Genomic DNA, 20,631 nt, shown 5'->3' with positions numbered 1-20,631 from the left:
GTCTTTGCTGGCTGATCTGCAACTACAACAGAAAGCTTGGTTGGCTCATGCGGTCCTTCATTAATTCTCTCAAGGTATCCTGGATCTGTAGCTTCCAGAAACATAGCCATCTTTACTTTTCATATGGGATATTCAGACGGTCTCAACATAGGAACCCTGATAGTCTCATATCGACTATGGGTTTGAGTTTTTAGAGTTTCTTCAGTTTTAGCGGGCTTGGTTGGATTTTCTGCTTCTTCAGACATGATTGTTTTGGATCTTTAATGTATGTGTGTTAACAGATAGGCTCTAATACCACTTGTTAGGTCACACAACACTGCAGAAGGGGGTTGAATACAGTGTAGATTACAATCAAATCGATTTAAAGCACAAGTAACAGAAAATAGATGTATTCGATATAACAAACTCTGTTACAATAGAACTGTTCTCTCTCAGTGATGAACAAATATCACGAGAGCTTCTAGGTTATAATATATGATCTTCTCGATGATCGTAACTCTTATAGAGTAAACCTATGTCTGTGTTTATATAGACACACAGTTACAAGATAACTTCTAGTTGATATGGAATATAATTATGTCTCCTAAAATATATCAACCAGATATGTTATAATTCTTCTAGTCCTCGAACTATTTCCTTGCATATCTTCTTCTTGTATTAGTCTCTATCTTCTTTCCTGTAAATCAGCTTCCTTCCTTAACTGTAAGTCCTCCAGTACTTAAGTCCAGATATCCATCTTCTGATATTATCTTCTGATAACCTAAGTTCTGATATCCTTAAGTTCTAACTTCTAGTAAGTCCTGATTCCAGTAAGAACAGATATTTCTTGTTTATTAAGATCTGAGAACTAAACATGAAATATATTAGACATGACATCTCAAATATATTCAACAAATATATTGTTCAATGGAGTTGATGGTGATATGTTTGATAACATCATTAACTGCAAAACATCCAAAGAGGTTTGGGACACGATCCAGATTATTTGTGATGGTACTGAGCAAGTAAGAGAGAATAAAATGCAGATGCTAATTCAGCAATATGAGCACTTCCAGTGTGAAGATAGTGAGTCTATCACTAATATATTTAGTAGATTTTAAAAGCTACTAAATGCTCTAAAGTTACATGGAAGGGTCTATCAAACAAAAGACTCTAACCTCAAGTTCCTTAGATCTCTTCCAAAAGAGTGGAAGCCAATGACAGTCTCATTAAGAAATTCACAGGATTACAAGGAGTTCACCTTGGAGAGACTGTATGGCATCCTAAAAACTAATGAGCTTGAAATTGAGCAAGATGAGAGGATGGAGAAAGGAAGGAAGAAAGGAGGGTCCATAACACTGGTTGTTGAGTTAGAGAAAAAGAAAGAGATGAAGGTAGAAGCTCTTAGGGGACTTTGTGCCTAGTGACCTAAGGATTTTATAGTCTGGGATCTACTAACCTAACGCTTGCTACATGGGTATTATTGTATAACTCTTTTGAGGACCTCACTCATTGCACGATCAAATAAGCATATTTATGTTGTTTAGGTGTTGTGAATAAAGGCATGAATCCATGTAAAACTCTGATATAAAAATTGAAGTGTTGTCAACCATTTTGAGTTTAGCTTTTATTCTATTTATAACCTTGTGATTGACTTAATGAGTAGTGAGTCATGATTATTGATGTAGTTGCAATAGTATATTTGTAAGCATTTGCACACACGCATGTTTCTGGCTTGTAAGTTGATTTACGGGATTCGATTGATCTTGTACGAATAACTGCATTTGTTAAGATGTTGCTTGTTGGTTGGTTTAGTTAATCTAAGGGGATCGTTGCATTCATATAGTTTGCATTCATGCATTTTTATATTTTGTTCTTTGAGTCTGTTTATGCTTGAGGACAAGCATCAGTTCAAATTTGGGGGTATGTTAAGTGGCATTTATGTCCACTTAGAATGCTCTATAAAGGATTGAATTGGTGTTTTATACTCGAGTTATTTATGTATTTGTATGTTTTGTAGTGTTTTTGCATTTCAGGCATATAACAGGGATCCAGGTGATTTAGCATTGTTTTGATGCTAAAATGGTGTTAAGAATGTGTCAAGAAGATTGCTCGGGCAAAGGCCATCTCAAACCAGCAAAATAATAAGGCAATTTCAGTTTCTCCAAAAGGCCAGCGCGCCCGCACTATAATAGCGTGCGGTCGCGCCAAAGTTCAGAAGGACAGCGCGCCCGGGCTGATGAAACGTGCGGCCGCGCCGTGTCGGGATAATAAAATCCTAATTCTACTACAATTTTATTTTCTGGACTCCTGGATTAATTGGACTGCTATATATTGATGACTTATGATTATTTTTCATAAGGAGAGGTACCAGAGCTTAAGGAAAAGACGTAAGAAGACCGTAGAGCACAATTCAACCAAGGCGAAGAGGATCTAGTTTATTTTTGTGATTCTTTGTTCTAAGTTGTAATCTTGGATGCTAGTTTTCTTATTTGTGAACCTATACTCTTGTTACTTACTTGGTTTATTATTTATTCAGTATAAAGACTACATTTATTATACCATGCTTTCATCGGAACCCACGTTGATGATGAGTCAGATTATGGGCTAATCGTTATTGTGGGGTTCTGGCGGATTTACTTATGGATTTCTTTCATTAATTTGTTTCGATACCTTTGTGTGTGGTGACTGTATGATATCCTAGTATTGGTTGTGCTTATTTGTCTTATGAGTGTCGTGAACTTATAAGATAGCGTGTTAATCTCTATTGAAGCGAAAGTGAATATAGGGGTTTATAACTTGCCATGCAGCACAGGTTCATGTATTTGATATGCATGTCTCATATGTAATTTTAACCATCTTACTTGCCCTATGTAATCATGACAGATAACTTGTGCATTAAACCGTTATGTTGTCAAATTCTATAGACATATAGGGTCTCAATATAATTGGTGTTTATTCAGCTTCTATCTCTTTTGTGGATGTCTGGTAGTAGAGTATTCGTACAATGAAAGTTGGCGTTTACTAGTTTTTTGTTGTCTGATTAGTGTCATCACCATTGCATGCTAAGGTTAAAGAACAAAGAGGCTATTGAATGAAGTAGTAATGAAGTTAAAATCCCATGTTTGTGTCATATAGTAATCAATCCCTTTACTCTCTTAGTTAATGTTCTTTAGTATAATCTCTTAGTTAATCGTAGTTATAAACAACCTCAAATTGTGATTCGTCTTAATATTGAATAATAACCATACCATTGTTGCATAAGTGCATTGATTGAAATTAAACTAACTAGTCTCTGTGGGAACGAACTAGAAATAATTCTATATTACTTTCGCGTATACTTACATGAATATTAGCGCGTATTTTCGTCCTAACACCAGCAACAAGTACAGCCAGATCCAGAACTTTCAAAATGACTAAGAAATCTACGGCTCAGGATTCCGACATAGTTGCAGGTACGCTTTTTCTTAATTCTGTGCCTGTTAACGTTCTATTTGATTCGGGAGCGTCTTAATCTTTCATATCCCTGAACTGAGTGAATAAAATGCAATTACTATTGGAAGAGTTAGATGAACCGTTGACCATAGAAGTGGCCAATCAAGATAAGATACTTGTAAATCAATTCTGCCCTAAGTGTTCTATAGAGATTTCCGGTCACTCTTTTCCCCCCGACCTAATACCTTCTGAGTTAGGAGAATACGATATTATTCTAGGCATGGATTGGTTGTCTCTATATAAGGCAAGTATTGACTACAAGAAGAAGAGAATTGTCATGTATACAACTGATAATGTAAGGATAAGCTATCAAGGCCAGGAGCAGGACAAGAAGTTTCTCTCAGTATTGCAGGAAAAAAAATTGTTAAGGCAAGGATGCGAAGCATATTTGGCTCATGCGGTGGACACCAAGAAAGATACACTTACTCTAGATGAGATTCCAATTGTAAGGGAATATCCCGACGTCTTTCCGAAAGAATTTCCAGGATTACCACCTGATCGTGAAAAAGAGTTTTCTATTGATTTGATTCCAGGAGCAAAATTAGTTTCTAAAGCTCCTTATCGAATGGCTCCGGTGGAAATGAAAGAATTGGCCAAGCAACTTCAAGAACTGCTAGACAAAGGAGTCATCCGACCAAGTGTTTATCTGTAGGGTGCTCTAGTGTTCTTCGTAAAGAAGAAGGATGGAAGTATAAGGCTATGTATTGACTATAGGGGGCTGAATAAGTTGACAATCAAGAGTAAGTATCCATTGCCGAGGATTTATGATTTATCTGATCAGCTCAAAGGAGCATGTTTTTTTCAAAGATTGACCTGAGATCTGGCTACCACCAACTGAAGATCAAGCCTGAAGATATACCCAAAACTGCATTCAGAACAAGGTATGGCCATTATGAGTTATTAGTGATGTCGTTCGGATTAACCAATTCACGAGTGGCTTTTATGGATTTAATGAACCGGATGTATAAGGAGTACTTGAATAAGCTTATTATTGTATTTATTGATGACATCCTCATTTATTCAAAGACTCAAGAAGATCACGCAACACACCTAAGAATTTCCCTCCAAAGGTTGAGAGAAAAACAACTATACACGAAGTTTTCCAAGTGTGAGTTTTGGTTGACAGAAGTACAGTTCCTTGGACATGTGGTAAGCAAGGAAGGTATCAAGGTAGACCTTGTGAAGGTTGAAGCCATATCCATATGGGAACAACCAAAGACTACGACAGAAGTGAGAAGTTTTCTTGGGCTAGCGGGATATTATCGAAGATTTGTAAAGGATTTTTCTAAGATCGCAGCTCTGTTAACTAAACTAATCAAGAAGAACGAGAAATTTATTTGGACCAAGAAGTGTGAAGAAAACTTCCAGGAACTGAAGAAGAGGTCAGTTACGGCTCCAGTATTAGCATTGTCAAATGAGACGGGAAAATTTATAATTTATAGCGACGCTTCTTTAAAGGGTTTAGGTTGTGTACTAATGCAACACGATAAAGTCATCGCCTATGCCTCTAGACAATTAAAACCTCATGAGAAGAAGTATCAAGTTCATGATCTCGAGTTGGAAGCTATAGTTTTTGCATTGAAATTATGGAGACATTATCTATTTGGAGAAAAGTGTGATATTTACATGGATCATAAGAGCTTAAAGTATATATTCACTCAGAAGGACTTGAACATGAGACAAAGAAGATTGTTGGAACTAATTAAAGACTATGATTGTTCTATTAACTATCACCCAGGTAAGGCCAATGTGGTGGCTGATGCCTTGAGCAGGAAAGAGAGGCTGAATATGATTCAGATTGCAGAAGAGTTAGCACAAGACTTGGAGAAGATGGAGATTGAAGTTCAAGTATCAGATAAAGATAAGGAGCAATTATATGAGATTACGTTTGAACCAGCATTGATGGATAATATTAAAAGTTATCAAGAGGGAGTTATGGAGCAAGAATTGGATAATCTGTCCGGAGAAGAACTTTGTACCCAAAAGGATAACCAAGGTATGTTTAGATTTTCTTTCAGAATTTGGATTCTGAATGTGACGGAATAGAAGAATGAAGTTTTACGTGAAGCGCACAACTCTCGGTTTTCTATTCACCCTGGGAGCACTAAAATGTATCAAAATTTAAAAAAGAACTTCTGGTGGCCAGGAATGAAGAAAGAAATTGCAAATTGGGTTAACAAGTGTCACGTATGTCAGACTGTAAAAGCAGAACACCAAAGGCCAAGTGGATTGTTGGAACCCTTGGAGATTCCCCAATGGAAATGGGAAGAGATTGCAATAGATTTCTTAGTAGGATTGACAAGGACTAAAGTAAATCACGATGTTATTTGGGTAATTATCGACAAATTGACAAAGTCAGCATATTTCTTTCTAATCAACAAAAGATATTCTTTGGAAAAGTTAGTTAAGTTATATCTGGATGAAATAGTGACCAAACATGGAGTCCATGTGTCCATTATATCAGATTGAGACCCAAGATTCAACTCAAGGTTTTGGACTAAGTTTCAAGAATGTCTAGTAATCAAACTAAATGTGAGTACCACCAATCATCCCCAGATGGACGGTCAGAGTAAGAGGACAATCCATACAATAGAAGATAGGTTAAGAGTTTGTGCTTTGGATTTCAAGGGAAACTATATGACACTAACCTTTAATTGAATTTTCGTACAATAATAGTTATCATGCCAGCATTGGAATGCCACCTTATGAAGCTTTATATGGATGCAAATATAGATCACCATTATATTGGGATGAAGTGGGAGAAAAGAAAGTGTTAGGTCCTGAGCTAGCTCAGCAAACCAGGGAAGGAGTGACATTAATTCGAAAAAGGTTAGAAGCAGCCCAGGATAGACAAAGAAAGAATGTTGATTTACATCGAAAGGATATGAATTTCGAAGTAGGGTAACTAATATTGTTGAAAGTATCACCTTGAAAGGATTGGCTTGATTTGGTCAGAAAGGTAAGCTCAGTCGAAGGTATATAGGGCAATTTAAAGTTTGAAGAAAATAGAAAAAGTCATTTACGAGGTAGCGTTGCCACCGCAGTTGCAGCATATTCATAATATGTTCCACATATCCATGTTGAAGCCATATATTCCTGATTTGAATCAAGTTATAGAGCATGAACTAGTTGAGCTTCAGCCAGATTTGTCTTATGTGGAACAGCAAATCCAGATTTTAGATCATAAAGAGCGAGTCCTTAGAAATAAATCAATCCTCATAGTAGAATTGCTTTGAAGAAATCCTCGAGTAGAAGAGCCTACTGGGGAATTAGAGTCATACATGCTTGATAAATATCCTTATTTGTTTAGTTAGATCGGATTTTGAGGACAAAATCTTTTTAAGGGGGGAAGAATATAACGACTCGTATATTTTTGTATTATTTAAAAGTGTATTGGTTGAATAATTAAGTAAATAAAATATATGCATTGGGTCTGTCAACTTTGTGTTGTCTTGTTAATATTTATGTTTGATTATTAGTGTACAGATATTATTTGTATAATTAATTATTGAGCTATATTGTTTTTGTTTCACTTTTAAAAGTGGTTTTATTGCAGATTTATTTTAATAAATATTTGGATTGTCTTTAAAATTGTTTTTATGGTTTTATAATTTCAATATTTATTTGTGGAAATTTATAAAATTTAGAAATCGATGTTTCATTAATTATTATGTTTAAAAGATTTTCTGATTGCATTTATTTATAAACTCAATATTTAATTCCAGGATGCTTCAAAAATTATGAAACTCATATTTTATAAATTTTATAATATTTTGAGAATTTTAAAATTATTTCAGAAATTTATCTGATTAAATCCACCCGCACATTTGTTCGTTATATCGTTAAATGCGGGTATGAGTTGTATTTCAAAAATGGTTTAAAAATTATGAAAATTTTATTTTATTAATTTTTATTTATTCCAGGATTTGTAATATTTGTTTGGAAATTTTTTTGAGTTACTTTTAACCGCAAGTTTATCCGTTAAAATAAAATTACGGGACAAAAACCGGGCCACACAACCTTCGTATTTGTCCCTAATGCTACGTGTCAGCTTCTGAGGAAATGTAATGCTACATGTTGTAATTAGCAAAAGAAAGAAAAAATAATAATAAATAAACAAAACCCCCCACCCACCCCCTGCTTCAGTTGTCTCTCTCGAAATCTCTCTCTCTCTCTCTCTCTCTCTCTCTCTCTCTCTCTCTCTCTCTCTCTCGTCTCTCAACTCTCTCTTCATCTCTCAATATTTTTCTCCCGTTCTCTCTCTTCTTTCCCCTCCCCCTGTTCCCATATTATTCCCCTATTTCTGCTTGGTTCGTTGTATGTGTTGCTCCGGTGAGTAGCCGTCGGTGGTGTGGTTGTGTTGTGATTATGTGTTTATATATATATAATTGTGTATATACGTGTGTGTAATTGTGTGTACCTATGTGTGATTGTGTATGTGTGTGTGTTTCGTGTGTGTGTTTGTGGTGTTGGTTCCGTGCGCGCGGTGGCGCGTTCGCGCGTATGTGCTGCGTCATTTTGTTCCCTTGTTTCCTGTTTGTCCTTGCTGATTGTAAATTTGGGAATTATTATATTGATTCTTATAATTTTTTGTAAGAATTTTATTGACTTATTTCGTGAAATAATTATTCGTGCGGGAAATGATTTTTAAATAATCGTTGGAATTTGCATTGGAAACCCGACATGTAATCGGGTACCCGCAAATTTTACCGCCGTCGAAGATGAGCCTCGGCGAGTCGACGGTGGACGGTGATGATTAATTATGAGTCCTAAATTTATAAAACAATAAAAGTGGTTCATATAATTATTTTTCGGCACATAAATAATTATTTATTTAAGAAAGTCGTTTCGAGATTTGAAATTGTAAAATTGTGATTGTTGGGAATTCGATGTCGATTATGTTTCAACGGGTAGTCCAATAACTAAAGGAGTGACTGTCCAAATTTTCCGAAATATTATTTTAATTACGTGAAGCGTACTATATTATATTAAATGTTTTGTGATTGTAAATATCGTTACGTGAATATATGAATATATACGAGTCGAGTTATCGGATTGGATTAGTTAGGTTCGAGGATATCAAGCATGTCGGTATAACTAATTAGGTTATTCTGATATTGTAGATCCCAGTCAAAGTTCGCGAGGATTATGTGACAAACCGAGTCAAATCCCAAGTCTTTTTCAAAAATCGGGTCAAGTCCCAATTCTGAGTCCGAAATAAGCCAAAGCATACTATCCGAAATGCAGCCAACTTGGGTAAACAACAAGCCCACCACAAGCCCCTAAAAGATCATGATTTGTTGGTGCACAGAGTAGTAGTACTTTGCCTTATAAACTGAACAGAAGTCTCAAATCTCCTTGATGTGGGACTGGGGTGTTACAAACTCCCCCACTTAAACTCCTGACGTCCTCATCAGGCTTGAATATACATCCCATAGGACCAAGATCGTACCTTTCTAGCCATTGTGGAATAATACCGGCTGGCTTCGTGTCCCCACCTCCGGACCTCTTGCCATTGTGGGATAATACCATCTGGTTTATAATTATATTTAGTTTGTTGTTGATTTTATTTTATATAAATAAATGTATTTATGCTAATATTTATTTTGATAAAAGAATACATATACTTTTATTTGAGTTTGTTTTTTTAGAACAAGTGTTGTATTTTTAGCATAATTTAAAATGGACTGTGATTGTAATTTTTAATTTTAGTCAACTAAATATATAAAATTTGTTAAGTTAAATGTAATTCTTTGTGATATTTAAGAATTATATTTAGGTGTATGGACGTATGTTGTTGTCATGTTGTTTACATGACATAATTGTAATTGTATAATTAATATTCTATTAACCATATATAAGTTATTAATTTGTGGGAGTTAATTTCATGATTTTTACATGTTTTTATTTTACTTTTGTATAGTTTTATAATAAAGATTGCTTATTTGTTTAATTTAGGCTTCCCAAATCTCCTCGATGTGGGACTGGGGTGTTACAAACTCCCCCACTTAAACTCCTGACGTCCTCGTCAGGCCCGAACAGATATCCCATAGAACCAAGATCATACCTCTCTAGCCATTGTGGGATAATACCGGCTGGCTTCGTGTCCCCACCTCCGGACCTCTTGGCACTATGGGATAATACCACCAACCTTCGTGTCCCCATCTCCGGCAACTTGACGCATCAAGCTTTCCAGAGTCGGCTCTGATACCATAAGTGACAACCCGGGTCAAATCCCGAGTCTTTTTCAAAAATCAGGTCAAGTCTCGATTACGAGTCTGAAATAAGCCGAAGCATACTGTCCCGAGTGTAGCCAACTTGGGTTACGACAAGCCCACCCCAGGACCCCAAAAGATCATGATTTGTTGGTGCATAAAGTAGTAGTACTTTGCCTTATAAATTGAACACAAGTCCCAAATCTCCTCGATATGGGACTGAGGTATTACAAACTCCGCACTTAAACTCCTGACGTCCTTGTCAGGCCCGAATAGACATTTCATAGGACCAAGATCGTACCTCTCTAGCCATTGTGGGATAATACCGGATGGCTTCGTGTCCCCACCTCCGGACCTCTTGCCATTGTGGGATAATACCACCCACCTTCGTGTCCCCACCTCTGGCAACTTGACGTATCAAGCTTTTGAGAGTTGGCTCTAATACCATATGTGACAAAAATTTCTAACACTTATTTCGAAAACCGGGTCAAGTCCTGATTTCGAGTCCGAAATAAGTCGAAGCATACTGTCCCGAGTGCAGCCAACTTGGGTTACAACAAGCCCACCACAGGCCCCCAAAAGATCATGATTTGTTGGTGCAAGTAGTAGTAGTACTTTACCTTATAAACTGATCAGAAGTCCCAAATCTCCTCGATGTGGGACTGGGGTGTTACAACTAAAGACAGTCGAGCATAATTACCCTAGGAATCCCGAGAAATCATCGCAAGACAAGTACCCCTAACCATTCTTTTATGGTTCAGTATATATGAATAAACTGTTATTTTATTGTCGAACATGAATATAAATGTTTTAAGTTACGTATCCCCTGTATTTATAACTAATTATTTAAAATCTGTTTTGGGGAAAGATAACTTCGAAAAGGTACCTTTATTCTAATGAAAATGATTTGTGAAACAATTTTATGTGTGTTATGAAATGAACGATTTTAAATTGAGATAGGTACATGTGATTTGAAAATTGGATAAAAATGATCAGATATTGGATACATAGGGGTTAAAGTGGCCTAATGAGGTTGCGTAAGCGGCTAAGTCGGTTGTGCGCACTACATAACCGATTAGTCCAGCAAGTCAGAGACCTAGCTAGTCTTTGAGTTCCGGAACAGGTTTATGGGATTACAGATGGAGCCGTCTAGTGTTGATAGCCTGGTCAGCTGTCTTCACATATCCACTTCGTATCTGATTTGGCTTTGTGATTCCCGTAATGAAGCAAGTGATTTATACAATTAGTTTATAAATGTGAATATCATGCTAAAATTGGACTCTGGTGTTTACACAGCACACAACTACATTGTTTTATTAAGAGCGTGCTATTCAGTGATATCCAGTTTTAAAAATTGTTATCTTGACATAGGTTTGAAATGATTTACAGGTTATTGTTTTTATACTGTTCCATAGTTTTGTTCCTATAACTATTTAGATTAAGTGTTTTTATTCTGCTATTCATATGTTGGTACTGCTGAGCGATTATATGCTCACCCTTGCAACCTGTTCTATATATATATTGCAAATGCCTAGACGATCTATCAGACCAGGTCAGAATAGAGTTTCAGCCCCTTCCGGTCCAGGCTCCTCTCAGGTAGTTTGTATTAGACCATGTGCGGTCTGACGAGTTGCTGAATAAATTAGTGGGTCAGACTTTTTAATAATTGGTTGTGTAATAGTAAGTAGCTTAAATTATACTTCGACCTGGATCAGATCTTGGTTTTGGGGTCGTGTTAGTGTAATAATAATAATTTCATAGTTTATAATTTTGGTTTGTTATATTTGGTGACATCAACTCCTGACCCCGAGGTTGAGGCCGTCACAATAGCTTTCCAAGAACTATATCGAATTTCATCGAAAGTGAAATATTTGATCGGAATTTTGTAGGGTTTTTAGTCCGAGAGAGAAAGAGTCAACAAGAGGCGAGAATAAATGAATTGGGAATTAGGGTTGTTACTGTAGAGACAGTGGTAGATATATAAATATAATCGAATCAACGGCTGAAATTAGATCTGATCAGGAATGTGTGGCTGAGATTGTAGGGTTTTGAAAACTGAATTGGGTTCAAGATAATTGGGATGGGCTTTTAAAATAGTTTGGGTTGTTTTTGAAATTATTTGGACTAATATATATATATCCAAATTCTTTTATAAAATATGGGTTTAAAAAGTATTTGGGCTCACAAATATAAATTTGGGCCTGAAAATTCTCCATATGTTGGGCTGGTCCAGAAAATAATTCAGAATATATATATATATATATTTCTAAAATATTTTTCAAGATCAAATAATACTTATATATATGTAAATAATTGAAATATTAATATAATATTTATTTTTATGAGAATAAATTCAATGCACTTAAAAATCTCATGAAATAATAATATTCACTCGATTAGATATATTTTTCCGGTAAATCTTGGGCTATGTTATCTTAAACCCGATCAATAAATTTCTTTTTTGACGAATCTGAGTTGTAGATAAACTTAATAACTTGATCGAGAAAATTTCCTTTCCGTGAGATGGCTTTATAATTCTCAAATGTTTATATTTATTTATATGAACCATTATTTTATAGATTCCATCATTCCTAAACCCAAACGAAGTTTAGTGAATCTTTCGGAATTTAATAATTTTGTGAATATATCAGCGAGATTGAACTTTGTAACAACATGAGTCATTTTTATATCGCCTTTATTGACATGATCACGTAAAAAATGATGTCTCACATCTATATGTTTAGATCTTGAATGTAATACGAGATTTTTTTTCTAAGATCAATAGCGCTCGTATTATCACATAAGATTGAGATCACATCAAATTTTATATTATAGCCAGCTAGTGTTTGCTTCATCCACAGTATTTGTGCACAACACTTTGCAGCTGCTATATATTCAGCCTCGGTTGTTGAGATGGATACAAAATTTTTTTTCTTTGAAAACCAAGAAACTAAACATCCACCGAGAAACTGACAAGTGCCACTTGTACTTTTTATGTTGACTAAATGCCAGGTATAGTCCGAATCAGAAAAATATACTAAGTCAAATGGTATTCCTTTTGGATACCAAAGACCAACAACAGCGGTTCCTTTAAGATATCTCAATATCCTTTTTACCGTGGATAAATGAGATTCTTTTGGTGCTACTTGAAACCTAGCACACTTACAAATACTGTATTGAATATCGGGACGACTTGCAGTTATATAGAGCAAGCTACTGATCATTCCCCGGTATTTCTTTGTGTCTACGGGAATTCCTTTTGGATCTTCCGTTAATTTATTAGATGTAGACATAGGAGTAGAGATGGGTTTGGCATTATCCATTTCGAATTTTTTCAACATCTCTTTACAATACATGGATTGAGAGATATGGATTTCTTCATCAGATTGCCTTATTTGCAATCCTAAAAAGAAGTTTAATTTTCCCATCATACTCATCTCGAATTCTTTACTCATATTTTCAGAGAATTCTTTACATAGTGCATCATTTTTTGAGCCAAATATGATGTCATCTACATGTATTTGTACGAGCAATATATCATATTTATCTTTCCTCGTAAATAAGGTTTAATCGACTGTTCCCATTTTAAATTTATTTTCTAGAAGGAACTTGCTCAACCTTTCATACCATACTCTTGGGGCTTATTTTAGGCCATATAGAGCTTTATATAATTTATAGACATAATCGGGATGTGTTGCATCTTCAAAGGCGAGAGGTTGTTTTACATATACCTCTTCTTCAAAAATCCCGTTTAAGAATGCGGATTTCACATCCATTTGATATACTTTGAAATTTTTATGACATGCATAAGCCAATAGCATTCAAATTGATTCAATTCTTGCTATCGGTGCATATGTTTCATCAAAGTCTATACCTTCCATTTGGGTATATCCTTGTGCAACTAATCTTGCTTTATTTCGGATTACCGTTCGGTTTTCGTCTAATTTATTTCAAAATACCCATTTTGTACCAATTATGGAGGTATCATGAGTCTTTGGAACAAGTTCCCACACTTTACTACGAGTAAATTGGAGTAATTCCTCTTACATTGCAGAGATCTAATCCTCGTCTAATAAAGCCTCTTTCGCGGTCTTAGTTTCTATTTGAGATAGAAAACTAAGATGATTCACAACATTTTGAACTTGTGACCGCGTTTAAACTCCCTTCTTTAAGTCTCCAAGCACATTATCTAATGGATGAGTTTTTATAGTGGGAATTGCTTTGGGAAGTTCATCTTCCTTTTTGTCTAATTCTAATGTTTTTTTATGAATGGGAGTCCCGAGATCCATATTTTCAAATTATCGAATGACTTTTTCAATATCATCTTGTTCGACATTTTCTTGGTCGATAAGATCTTTATATTTCACGATGGTTTACTTTCATCAAATGCAACATTCATTGATTCTTGCACCACAAGCGATTTTAGATTAAACACTCGATAAGCTTTACTATTATTCGAGTATCCAAGAAATATACCTTTGTCCAATTTAGGATCAAACTTTTTAAGGTAATCTTTTGAATTTAATATGAAGCATTTGCTTCCGAATACTCGAAAGTAGCTTAATTTCGGAGTTTTTCCAAAATATAGCTCGTAAGGAGTCTTTTGCTTTATGGGTCGTAGCAAAACCCTATTAAGTATATGGCAAGCCCCCTCAGCCCAAAAATATTTAGGTCGACGATATTCATTTAACATTGTGCTAGCCATTTCTTGGAGTGTTCTATTTTTTCGTTCAACTACTCCGTTTGATTGTGGAGTGTATGGAGCGGAGAAATAATGTGTGATGCCATGTTCATCACATAAGTTGGTGAAATTGGAATTCTAATATTCTTTACCATGATCAGTCCTTATATAGACTATGGTTTTATTTTGTTGATTTTGAATCCTTTTACATAGAGAAGAGAAGGATTCAAAAGCATCACTTTTATCTTTGAGAAATTCCGTCCATGTAAATCGTGAATAATCATCCACAATTATCAACGTATATGAACAACCTCCAATACTTTATATAGGAACCAGACCAATAAGATCCATATGTAATAGCTTGAGAGGTCTTGAGATTGATACCATAAACTTTGCTTTGTGAGAGGCTCAAATTTGTTTACCTATTTTGCAAGCTTCACAAGTATGATCTTTATGATAGTTTAATTTTGGTATACCTCGTACATGGTATTTATTTGATATATTATTTATCAAATTCATGTTGGAATGTCCTAATCTTCGATGCCATAACCATGGATCATCATTAATAGTGATTAGGCACACACTCACTTGTTTGCTTATGTCACATGTATGGACATTTTTATTTTTAGGGCAAGTGAGAACCAACTTTCTGAATTTATCTTAGATAGAGAAATGAGTAGTGTAAAAAATTACCTTGTAATCATTGTCGCATAGTTGACTAATGGAGAGAAGATTATACTTTAATCCGGTGACTAATTGAATGTCGGAAATTTTGACTTTCTCATTTCCGATATCTCCGATGCCGATAATGTTTCCTTTGCTACTATCACCAAATGTTACGCTCCTCGAGGTCACCTTTTTAATGTTATTCAAGAGTGACTTGTTACCGGTCATATATCTTGAACATCCACTATCAAGGTACCATATGTCGTATTTCGCGGAAAGACAAACTTACAAACATGATTAATTAAATTTATAGGTACCCCTTTGTCTTGAGGGTCCTGGGGTTGGTACATCATATATAACATTTGATTTTCCATAAAAAAATCTAGGCATGGTATAGTTATCATTAGGCACATAAATATTTCTAGATGCATAATGCCTAGTTTGATGTTGATAATACCTAGAGCTATCATGAAATCTGGGTGGAGCATGATAAACAATATGTCTATTATTAGCATAGTAATTGGCATTACCATTGACATGATATTTATGTTTTTATTTTGAAATATGGGAGGTTGATGAGACCTTTGTTTCCTTTCATCTTTATATTCCATATTTTTATAAGGCATTTGTTTATCATCTTTCTTGTATGATTTCTTGTGAATCCATACATGCTTTCCCCTTAATTTCATCATTCTTGAATTTGAAATATTGGATGGTATGTCCCATTGTATTGCAATAAGAACATTTATAAGATGGTGATTTGGGTGAAGTATTTATCGGTGATAGAAATCTCCGAGTATTTCTTTTAGGAGGAGAATTATTATCATATCCCAAACCTTCATGATTATATGAGGTTTTTGTATGCACCATTTGATCCAACATCTTATTGCCTTTTGTAAATATTTGAATGACTACTTCAAAATTTTCATTTTCTTTCTTTAAAGCATCAATCTTGTTGTTAAGGATTCTTTCTTGATCCTTAACTTGAGCTATGAGTTTATGATTTTCTTCTTTTAACCTTAGAGCTTCACTTTTAAGCTTATTGGTTTCTAATAGCCCCTTTTCTTTATCAAGATTGTCTTTATAAGATGTTTTTCTATCTTGAAAATTTGATTCATTTAGAATCTTTAAGTCCAATAGATCAAAGTGAAGTGTACAAATATTGTCATTCAATTGCATCTTTTCACATTACATCTCTTCGTCTTTGAGAATTAATGATATATTCTCGGTTTCAAGATTGAATATATTTTCTTAAAGTTTATTTACCTCAATCTTGATGAGATGGTTTTGATTTTATAGAGATGTAATCTCATTCTCATCTTGGACTTTTGAGTCCATCATTCGAGTATATTCTTTATTCTGAGTATGATGAATTTCCTCAATTTTCATCTTCTCGGACCATAGCAAGTGAAACCTTTGTTCAACATCTTTATATTTATTTTTATAACTTACTACAAGTTCAATTAAATCATGCTTATTCATATGTGAGAGAGATAAGTTATATTCATCTAATAATGATTTAATTGAGATGTAGTTAGATGTTACCTCTTGATTTGTAGTGGAGATTTCCGTTGAGGTAGTTTCATCTCCGAGAGCCATTAAGCATAGATTGACCACTTCTTCACTAGCTTTCGGAGCTTTTTCATCTTCACTTAGATACCAACCATTTTCAGCCACGAGACTTCGTCCCATTGAAAGTTTAGGACATTCTCTTTTATAGTGACCGGGTTGTTTACATTCGAAACACACATCTTGTGTTTCCTCCGGAGATGGATCTTTGAGTTTTGGAGGAGTGTAAACAGGATGGTTTATAGAGGCAATGGCATTACTATAGGTATTTATATTTTGATTGTCTTTGCCTTTATTGTAGCTCGTTGACGGAAAATTACTCTTATAGTTGGAAGAATAATTTTGAGAGTAATTTGGCCTTCCCTTAGAGTTAAAAACTCTTTGTTGATTATTTGATTTTAGGAATCATTTTCCGTATCTTTGAGCTTTCCTTTGAAGCACACGACGAAGTTATCTCGTGAGTAGAGCAATTTCACTCTCATCGAGATTTTGGAGTTTCTCGTTTAACTCCTCGTCATTTTCATATTCATCAATTAATATGGCATTTAGAGCCATTTTTCTTTTTATCCTCCACTTTTGGAGCAACGTTTTCCGGAATATTATCTTCTTCGTAGGCACAAAGATTTTTGAATAGGTTATCAATCTTATACTCATTTAAATTGTGCATCTCTTTTGTAGTAGTAACTTTGACCTTCCAACTAGGAAGGAGAGATTTGAGCACTCTTCTATTCTTTTCATTTTGAGTATAATTCTTTCCAAGTTGAGATAACTCATCGATTACATGAGTAAATCTTGTTTCCATATCGATGATATTTTATCCTTCTTGGAGTTTAAGGTTCCCGTATTCTTGGATCAATGTTTCCATCCGAGAACCTTTTATATCAGTGGTTCCTTCATAGGTTACCACTAATTTGTTCCCCATTTCATGTGCCGACTTGCAATTATTTACTCTTTTATATTCTTTTTCTGCAAGTGCACTTGTGAGAACCATTTACGCCTTGGCGGCTATATTCATTATGGCTTATTCCTCTAGATTGTATTCATAAACCTTCTTTTTGATGATGATGTCATCGACAGTTTTGGTAGGAACGCGAACACCGTCTTTGATATCCATCCAAACTTTGACTCCTTAAGATCTAGCATAAATGCGAAACCTCGTTTTCTATGTTGCAAAGTTGGTGCCATCAAATAGAGGAGGTCTTGAGCTTGACATGCCTTTACCACAACCAACAGGATTATTATACGCCATTTAGGATCACTTTTCGTTATGCTTGTAAATCTACAAATCACATAACAAACACGTTAAAAAGCACCGATGTGATACCAATTGTAAGGTCCCGTAAGAGGGCTATATTAAGCTAGAAGGGGGGTTGAATAGCTTAATTACCAATTTAAAAATTATTATGGCATTTTAATATAATTTATCCCTTTTTAAAACTTTACCGATTGGTTATGCAGTTTATATGTGCTGAAAATAAAGTGCAAGGAAAGAAAATACCACACGGCGATTTTATCCTGGTTCGTGATGGCACAACCTCTAATAGATTTGCTCACCCCTACGTCCAGTCCCCGAACTCCTCTCCAGGACTCGGGATTTTCCTTTATAGTAACTCGCTCCTTTAGTAGGTGGATAAGCCTTTACACCCTCACAAGTATTTGTGTTGGTGCGTAACACAAGGGTCACTGCCTCAAAATACATGTAATACCTACACAACTTTTCTTAGAAAATAACTCCCCGCTATATCTTCAAAGTTGTTGTAGAACCTTTATGTGGACTTGGTTTCCTTAGCTTTTGTCGGTCTTGGATTTTAGTGATCCGGTCTTAGGCCTTTCCTCTTCTTCATGGTGCAAAGATTACTAACTCCCCGTTAGTACGTCTAGGACTTGGGTCTTAGAACAAGAATCACCTCACGTCATTTCACCTCACTACAAAACTAATACGATAATCCACAAAAGAAAACAAGTAGAGAAAGGTTTGTTTTGAACTAGTGTGCTATGGTACTAGCCCACAAGATAATATAATATTCAAATTATAATATTAAGCTCAATACGTATACTTGACTTGAGATATAGAACAACATGTCAAGTATACTTTCGATTACTCCGTCTTTATCGAGTATATGTTTATCGAAGTAATATAAGAAGTCTTTATATATAAAGCTTACGAATTCTTAAGTATTCTTATTCTTTCGATGATGTATTTATAGATCGAAGAATACTTTAGTTACAATCTCGGAATTGTAACTTATCCTTTACGCTCGTAGGCTTAAGGATTTTAGTATACTTATATTTTGACAATTATGTAGTCAAAGAATACTTTTAACTTCAAGCACTTGTATAAGATTTATGAGTCTTATCCAAGATCCAAATAAGAGAAGTGCAAGTAATTGGTGTAAGATCGTGCTTTTGAAGTTTAGATGAATAATTACGAGTAGTTTATATATACCGAATAAGAACCCCACAGAACACTAAAAGATGTTAGAAGGGGTTTATACAATATGTCTCGTAATTGTTTATCTACACGATATTGTGTTAGCGAAGATCCAATTAAATGACGTGAAATTAATTGGCTAACTCGTGGATTTGATTCGTCTTTAAAATTAACGAATGATTACAAAGTATTTATAGATTGAGTTATAATCCCCCGGAACACTAAAGATGTTAAAAGGGATTAAACTATGCTTCATAATATTTTATGTGCACGATATTTGTTAGCCAAGATCCAATTAAATAATGTGAAAGTAATTGGCTAACTCGTTAACTTAATCCATTTTAATATTTGACAAATTATGAAGTGTTTATAGATCGAGTTATATTCCCCCGGAACATTAAAGATGTTAGAAGGGATTGAACTATGCCTCATAATTATTTTATGTGCACCAATATTTGTTAGCCAAGATCCAATTAAAGAGCGTGAAAATAATTGGCTAACTCGTGAACTTGTGTCAAATATAATCTCCCATTTGGAGATTAAGTACTTATCTTTATAGATCTTCTTGATGAAATGATTTTTTGAAGATTAAATACTTATTCGAATTCCGAATTCGAATCTTAGTTCTCTTTTCCCTTGAGAACTTTCTTTATAAGAGATCTTGTATTAGAGCTTAAGATAAAGTAGAGAAGTTAAGTACAAATCTCAAATAAAAAAAGAACTCAAATAAGAAGCTAAAAGTTACCACTTTTGGAAAACGGTCGGAAAAGTTCACCTAAAAAATTCGCCGGAGGTTCGGCAGGATTTTGGCACATTGGTCGAACTTGGGCAGCCCTTCGGGAGGCCGGGAAGTTGTATTAGATGAGCTCACTTGGTGGGATGAAGATTGGTTGGGTGAAGCTAAGCATGTATATCAAAAACCTTATATATATATATATATAAGAGAAGGTTTTTTAGAAGAAGTATGTGTTTAGAATTTAAAAGAGATGAAGAGAGATAGTTCTTGGAAAAATCCCAGCAACTTTGTGGCTCTTTAGCTTGAAGAAAATGGGTTGGGTGGGGGTTTATTTATAGGAGAAGTTGGGTAGATTGAATGATGGAGATTTAAGGAAAATTAATGGTGGATGATGTAAGTCACATGGATTGGTGACATGGAAAGTAAAGTGTGTTATTTGTGTTTCTTTGCAAATTGACATATGAGACAAAAAAGTTTATGAAGCCAAAAACTCGGCTGATTTATTTATATAATAATGTAGTTTCCTTTTTCTTCTACTCTTTGTTTAATCACTTAATTAAGCATTAAACACCAATAATTATGATCACCTTAAAAACTCCTAAATAAATACCATAAAAAATATTGAAATTACATAAATAATATAAAATGATGTCTTGCAAGTTTTGGTCAACCTAGGTCAATGGTAACTAGGTCAAACGTGGTAAACTATAGGACCAACTACCTCCATTTTTGTGCCCGGACAAAAATTCTCGAAATGTTACGAAATTTTTACCATACATAGAAAATAACATTTAAATGATTCACACAAAATTTCAAGTCATTCTAGTATGTGGAAATATTTTATCCAGATTTAAAACGG

At 34.8% G+C, this 20,631-nt stretch overlaps 1 protein-coding gene across 1 annotated transcript; it reads left to right on the top strand.

Annotated features, from left to right (window-relative positions):
- The first annotated feature begins 3,694 nt into the window (after nucleotides 1-3,694).
- On the top strand, nucleotides 3,695-4,126 carry LOC141714623 (uncharacterized). The gene has a single exon (XM_074518131.1). It carries the CDS (start codon nucleotides 3,695-3,697, stop codon nucleotides 4,124-4,126), a length of 432 nt encoding a protein of 143 aa, XP_074374232.1.
- The last annotated feature ends 16,505 nt before the right edge of the window (nucleotides 4,127-20,631 follow it).

Source organism: Apium graveolens, chromosome 3 (genome assembly GCF_009905375.1).
Source record: "Apium graveolens cultivar Ventura chromosome 3, ASM990537v1, whole genome shotgun sequence".
NCBI classification, from domain to species: Eukaryota; Viridiplantae; Streptophyta; class Magnoliopsida; order Apiales; family Apiaceae; genus Apium; species Apium graveolens.
Note: the sequence above shows the minus strand (reverse complement) of the source record. Positions and strands in the feature narration are given on the sequence as shown.